The sequence below is a fragment of the Manis pentadactyla genome, chromosome 6 (genome assembly GCF_030020395.1).
Source record: "Manis pentadactyla isolate mManPen7 chromosome 6, mManPen7.hap1, whole genome shotgun sequence".
Taxonomy (NCBI): Eukaryota; Metazoa; Chordata; class Mammalia; order Pholidota; family Manidae; genus Manis; species Manis pentadactyla.
The window spans coordinates 113,356,770-113,364,009 of NC_080024.1; the positions used below are offsets into that span (position 1 = coordinate 113,356,770).

Here is a 7,240-nt window from a genome sequence, read left to right on the forward strand (position 1 = left end):
AGTCTTCCTGTGATCCCAGCACGGAGAGGCTGTAAGCAAAAAAAAAAAAAAAATATTTTCAATATATTCACATTTAAGATCATCAGGGTAAGGGGTCATGCGGAGGTATGCACATGGATCTGTGCGCTGACAGCACCACCAAGGAGACCCAGGTATGACAGTGAGGTCAGGCCTGGCCCAGGTCTTAGAGAAAAGGGTCTCCCATAAGCCCTCGCCTCTGCTGGCCTCTAACAACCATACCCCAACAGCTCACGACCAGGGATCACTTGTTGTAGATGGAGCTCATTTGTGTGGCTTTCAGTTGAAATCTGCAGGTTTGAATTCCCCAGGGTGATGTGTCATCAGCAGCACAGCCCTGACAGTGGGGTGGGGCAGAGAGGACCCGGAGGACTTCTCCCCAGAGTCTGTCCCCCTTGTTCACATGTCCTCTCACCCTGGCCCCACAAGTCACTCTAAGTCAGTGGCCTCTTAGGGTTTGTAAACAGCCCCAAACTTCTGCATATACTTCTTAATGTACTCCTTGGTTTTGAGTGTCACATCCTCATTGCACTCCAGGTCCTCTGGGTTCCTACAGTACTTCAGCTCCTTATTCATAATGCCGGGAGTCAGCTTTCGAGCGAGATGTCTGAAGTCTTCGGTTGTGGTAATTCCTCCTACTTTGCACTCAGGTTTCCAATAAGGGTTCAGGCACTGGACGATGAACTGGGACATCTCTTTTCTGAATACTTCTTTGCTTTTCTTAGCCAGCTCACTGGAAGTGTCTGCTTCTGCTGTCTTAGGCTTTTTTGAGGTCCTCATAGGGTTTTCATCATATGTTGGGGTTCCCAGGTCCACCTCAGCTTCACGCTCAAGGCTGGCGTCATCTCCTGGGCTTTCCCAAGTAGGAGGATCCCAGTGAGTCTGCCTTGTGATCACAGGATAGTAATAAATCTCTTCTGCATCTCGGGCTGTCTTCCAGTTGGGAGGTAAGACAATGGTGTTTGGTTTGGGAGGAGGTGGGGGATCCAGAAGATAATTTGTCACAACCATCTTTGGTGGCTGGAAGGGCTGAGGCTGCCCTGGTGCAACTATCGTAGTCACGGCTGCTGTTGACTGTACCATTACTCCTTGTGGGTGAGCTGTGAAAATCTGTTGTCCCTGGATGTATTGAAGATTTGGCTGGGCATAACTCTGTACAATTGGTGGAGTTGTCTGTGAAAAGGGTGATGTCACACCATAGACAGTTGGACAGGTCTGTCCTTGATAATATATGGTTGCTTGAGACTGTGCAGGAGAGTAGTGCTGTTGTACACTGACTGACTGTTGGTTTGAATCCCAAACACTGTAATTGGGTCCCTGGACTGGGCCTGGGGCTGGCACTGGCAAGACGGCAATGCTGGACTCTTGGTGTACCACACCATCACTCTGGCCCACATACTGTGAACTGGAAACTTCCACGGGGGCTGTCACATGTGTCACCACTGGCACAGCTGGAGGGGTACCAAGGGGTTCTGCAGAATGTTCTACTAAGGGCTGAGAATGATCATAAGGAGCAGGAGAACATACAGGGTCCAGGCTAGGTGTGGGGAGGAGCACCTTTCCAGCATTAGGGTTCCTGGGATCCACATAGGCCTGCATGGAATAACCTGGTGGGTAGCCAGCAAAGGGATGATGAGGGGCACTGTAGCCAAGAGAGTAATAGGGCAATGGAGACATCATTCCCAGGTTCTGCATCTGCTGCTGTTGTTTCTGAGCCTCCCGCTGAGCCACCTCTTGCTCAAAAAATTTCCGACGCTCCTCTATAGAAAGTTTATTGTGGTCTTTAATTTGTACTTTCTTTTTAGAAGTTAGTGTGTCATATCTGCCATCTGGGCTTTTCGTTCCCTGCTCATAGGCAGAAGGTGGTGAGAGGGAGCCCCTTCATTTCCTTTTCCCTTTATTTTGAGTTTGTTTGTCTGGGTCTCTCTCTCTTGACCTGTTAGGAGTTTTGGGGAAGCAATTTGATCTCTGAAGCCAACAGCTTCCTCTTTCAGTTATTGTTTTCTCCTTTTCAGCTTGACTTTTCTTTGGAATTCGATATAACTCCTGTAGGTCTTTCCAACTGTCCAGGAGCGTGGATGCCAAATCACTTATATCAACTGTTTTATCTGGCTCTTCCTGTCTCCTCTCAATTTCCACACCAGATACACCCTCTTCATCTTGGGATGGTGTTTCCTCAGCAATAGGTTCTTCTAGTTTTGTGCCATTGCTCTCTGTAGGCTCTATTTCAGTGTCAGCCTCTGGTTCAGATGTGGGTATCTTACTGGCCTCCACAGTGATTTCACTGTCAACTTTAGATTCAGGCAGTTGCTGTGTAAGTAGTTGTTGTAACTGTAACTCTTCCTCTTCTTCCACGGGGATGTTTCCTAACTGGTCAAGGTCCTCTTTGCCATCCTTGCCTTCTAGCTCACTGGTAGCATCAGAGATTGCAGTGTCCATGCTATTTTCACTAACAATTTTAAGTCTACGAAACATGAGCTTCTTGGGGGTGTCTGTGTCAGCTTCTGCTCTCAGCTTGGTGGAAGGATCGGGTGTGCTGAGTGCTGTATGAGCACGTGATGTATTCTCACTAGAATACCCATCTCCTTCACTCAACTGAGGCATGGCAGTCTTGGTCTGAGACCAACGTTGAATAATTGGAAGTACTTTCCTTTCCTCCAGCATATTTTTTGTAGGAATGGGTAAGTGTTCCAAAGTCTTTACAATCTCTTCTTGAAGCTTCTGGTTGCTTTCCTGGCCATCGCCTAGTTCTGCCATCCAGATCCACAACTAAGACAGCCCATAACGTTCCAGAAAAGATTTCAGGCAAGACTGTGAGTGTGTGTTCTGTATGAGCTTGAGACAGGTAAGTTTCTGCTCAAAAGTTTCAATTCTAACCATTAGCGGGGATAAACTGAGCACCTGGATTTTATCAGACAGGCCTTCCCCATTGTCCATCAGAGCTTCCAGCTCTGCATCCCCTGAATCCTTCTTACGAGATCGGTCCTTCTTCATTTTTCCCCCTGCTGCTCTGACAATGACTCTGTTCTCTCCTCCCAGGTAACCCCGGCAATTAGCTGACCCCAGAAACATTTCTGAGCTTCTTTTCCATATCTTTGGAACTGATAGTCAAATGTTAACTCTGAGCCTGATGGAAGCAGTTTGGTGGTAACAAACCCAACCCTCAGTTGTCTATTCACAATCCATTTCTGAGTCTCACAGTTCAGTTCACAGCTGTGGTTCATGAACCGAGAGCAATTTCCTTTCTGAGTGGCATCTATTATCTCATCATTCTTCAGGGCCATGAAATAGTAGTGGATGTTTCTGTTTCATGCATACTCCTTTACCCAAGCTTTAAACTCTTTACGATCAAGCACCTCACCACAATATTCCAGGACAAAGGTGTTTGAAGGGAGGACTTTGGCAGCTCTCAAGCCCCAGCATTTCTTTTCTGTGAGGATGACTTTCACATCCGCATGCTGTTTTCTCTCGAACCATCTATTGGAACAATAATCTCCATTTGGACACCGAGAAGAACATTCAATCATGAGGAGAAAATTAAGACAATCTTCCCCACACCCTATTTCACCTTGAGCTCTTTCATCTTTAGAAAGAGGTGTACACTCACACTGCATTCGCTTAATATCTCGATGAAATTTATCCTTCTTTCTTTCTGTTAAATAAACATTTTCATCAATCAGATCAAAGTGACAAGGCATCTTCCCATGCTTGGCACATTCCTTCCACCGCTGTGGGTCCCTGAAGTCCTCCATGACACAGGAAGGACCAACCAGTGTTGTGCCTGGGGTTACTGCTGTCTCTCCCTGTTCTAACTCCACTCTTTCTTTCTGTCATGAAGCTCACCATCAATTTCAGAATCACTCTCCAATCCCTGCCTCCTTTTTTTAAGAGGCTCTCTATCTTTCATATAATTTTTTTCTAAGTTTCTTGAAAGATCTTTCTTTCCATTCACAGCTAAAAAGTCCTTAATGGAATTGCTGCTTATTTCAGGTGCTTGCACTGACCCCTTATCCTTCTGAAGGGATAGGAAAAATTTACTGGACTGGCTTGAAAAGTGAGCTCCTCGTTGATCCCAATTCTCTTCCTCTTCATGATCATCTGTTAAGGAATCAGGTACCTGACCCTGAATTTGATCATATACAACCCCAGTTCCAGGTGGTCTACCTGCTGATCTTGGATCCCAGTAGCCATTGCCTTGCCAAGAATTACGAGTTCCACTGTATTGGTCTGTACTTGGCTCTTACTTCTGCCCACCATAGGCTCTGTAACTGCTGTGAGGTTTTTTATGTGGTAGTAGGCTTTTCTTGTTGAGAGAAGTCCCACCCCAGGTTTCTGAGCTCTTCCGATGAATGGAAGCCATCTACTCAGGAGATTTCACAAGACGAAGAAAAATTCAACTCTGTTTTTCCCAGTCTACTATCTGGCCTATAAGGGAACATGGTCTGATGCCGATATTTGTTTGGGACATCTTCAGAATCATCGGAAGAATGAACTGGCAGCTCTCCTTGTTGCCTAGAAACCATGTTGGCTTCCATTGTTTCCTGAGAATTTGGATGACCTGGAAGGTCAGAGTTCACATCTGCATAACTTGTACTATCAACTCCATCACTCTGAGGATGAGCAATTTCAGACATGTGGTTATCTATGTGTTTTCTTCTGGGCTGTGTAAAAGAAATTTCTGGATTCTTCTCTGTTCTTTATGAAAGAAGAAGTTCTCAGTTCGAGGACAGGCTTTACTTGCTATACTCTCAAATTTTTCCTCATATGAATGTCTCCTTGACTCCAATCTCTCATCTTCCCAGAGGTCAGAATAGTGTCTATAACTCTTATGGCTCTGAGAAGAACAAGGATTTGTTTCTTCCATAGGCAAAGTAGAATTCTTTGGCACAACCACAACAGACTGAAGACAGTTTCTTGGAACACTGCTCTCATCAGAATCTGTGTCTTCTGAATCACTTTCATCACCTGAACTTTCAGAAGAACCAGAATAATCTTCATGGACAGTAGACACAATCTCTGAGGCATGACCACTACTGTCACATTTTAAGGTATATGTTACACCATCTTGGAATTCCATGGTTAAATTCAAATCACAAGAAGAAAATACAACTTCAGAATCATCAGACATATGTGTATGTCCTCTTCCTTCTTCTTCATCTAAAGACATTTCTGATCTTCCTCTTTTATCAGGCACTCTGGAACTCCCTTCTTCTTGAGCCGCTTGCACACATTTTCTAGATAGCCCACTCTTATGCCTGCCTTCCCAGGAAGCAAATCCCCTTCCTGAATCAGGAAGGCCACTACCTACTTCTACTACTCTTTCTTTCTCTGCATGCTTTAAAAACTCTGTGCTTTTACTCTTCAAAATTGGATCCTGAACTGGAGATATGCTCTCTCCACACTGTAAGAGATTTAAACTGTCTTCTTTTACTCCTGGTGGAAGGCTCTGAAGAGATGAAGCAATACCTGAACTCCCTACAGGTTGATATAAATCACCAAAATGATTAATACAAGTTGAACTAGCACTACTGACACTCTGCTTATATTCTTCACATGTGAAGTTTGAGTGATCTGTCATATTCCTATTATAACATGTAACTTTTTTATTTCAAATGTACAGTCATAAAGCTATTTGCAGAAATCTTTGTAACTGAAGGCTCAATATTTTCAGCTTTGGAATGACACAAAGGAGGATTGTTGTCACTTGAAGTACAGTATGTATCTGAATCTTTGGTTTTACAGCAAGAAACTCTCATGTCAACTGATTCTTTAACTATTGTTTTTGAAAAATCTACAGTCATAACTGGCAAAGACATGAGTTTATTTTGGTGTGACGACACCAGACGTTCTGTTTCTCTAAATGGGCTTTCTGATTTATTATGCTGCATGCTAGTATCATCCAAGTCTTTTTCTTTACATCTATTAATATTCTGAAATCCATTTGATGAAAGCATGCATGCTTTGACCAAACAAGATACCGAGATCTAATCACACTATCTTCAGAAGACATCAAAACAGTGTCAGTTTTAGAAGTGTAACATGTTGCCAAATCAGATTCTGCCCCAGGAGATCCATTTATATTTAATTCTATGGGACAATAACTTCTTAACTGATCATTCTTCACTTTAGATAAAGAATCGAATTCCTTAATATTATCATGGCTATCATGTTCTACAAATTCAGACTTTAAAATAGGTGACTCATCTAGCTTTTTTAAAGTAGGTGAATCATTTATTCGATTTAATGGAGATACAGTCCCAGTGTTTTCTCTTTCAGGAATTTTCCTTATCATTCTTAATTCACTACCTGTTGAACAAGGAGTCTGTAAGCTAAAAGAATGAGAGTGTTTGATTTCCTCATTTAATTCTGTACAACACAAAGAATTTTTAAATTTATCACATTTGGGTATTGGTTTTGAAGTGCCAGATTTGTAACAGGAAGCACTATTCTCATGCTTGGAATATGATGAGCCCCATCCGAATCCCAGTTCATTATGGGGAGAACAACATCTTTTCATTTCTTCACATTCTGAAGTCCATTTGGATTCTCTTTCTATTTTTGAAGAATTCTTCCATCTTTTCTGCATCTCTAAGTAAGAGGACTCAGTTCTGTAGCCTGATCAGATTTAGAACAGGATGACAATGAGTTGAGGTGCGCCTCGAGTATGTCTTCTTATCCTCATCTTCTGAGTCAGAACTCTCTCATGCCCTGTTATCTGTATATGGCCGAGAATAGCGTGCCCTCTCTCGATAAGGGGAACTCCTATGATAACGGCGTTCAGAGTCATAATAATGGGATCGTTCTGTTCAGAAATAGGATAAACTAGTTCTAGAGCCTCTGTCAGATCTAGAACGAGATCTACTCCGCCTTTGCTCTCTCTCTGATCTACATGGAGAAGATATATACTGAGTTTCTCTTTCAAGTTTTGAGTAGCTAAAATATTTCTCATCCCTCTCTATTTTGGATTGTGACGATTTTCCTAAATCCTCACTTTTTAATGGTGCTAAGCTCTTTTTTGAATCTCTTTCCTTTTCAAGGCTTGAAAATTGTAAATCATGTGATCTTTGACTTGAGGAAGTCCATACAGAATCTTCATCAGATTCTGAACCAAGAAAGGTACCTTCAGATTGTGAGGATTTCTTCTTAGAACCTGTTTTTTAAAGCCCAAATTACTCCTACCACTATCTGGAATTTCTTCTTCCTTCCCAATCTGGGAATCTTC

At 42.9% G+C, this 7,240-nt stretch overlaps 1 protein-coding gene across 1 annotated transcript; it reads right to left on the reverse strand.

Moving 5' to 3' along the window:
• Window positions 1–447: 447 nt before the first annotated feature.
• LOC118932244 (histone-lysine N-methyltransferase SETD2-like) lies at window positions 448–6,619 on the reverse strand. Its single transcript, XM_036925530.2, is given in 7 exon segments — window positions 448–3,083; window positions 3,086–3,841; window positions 3,844–4,304; window positions 4,306–4,714; window positions 4,717–5,627; window positions 5,629–5,998; window positions 6,001–6,619. Coding segments are annotated over 7 exon segments (6,147 nt in total). The 5' UTR covers window positions 6,605–6,619.
• Between the last annotated feature and the right edge of the window lie 621 nt (window positions 6,620–7,240).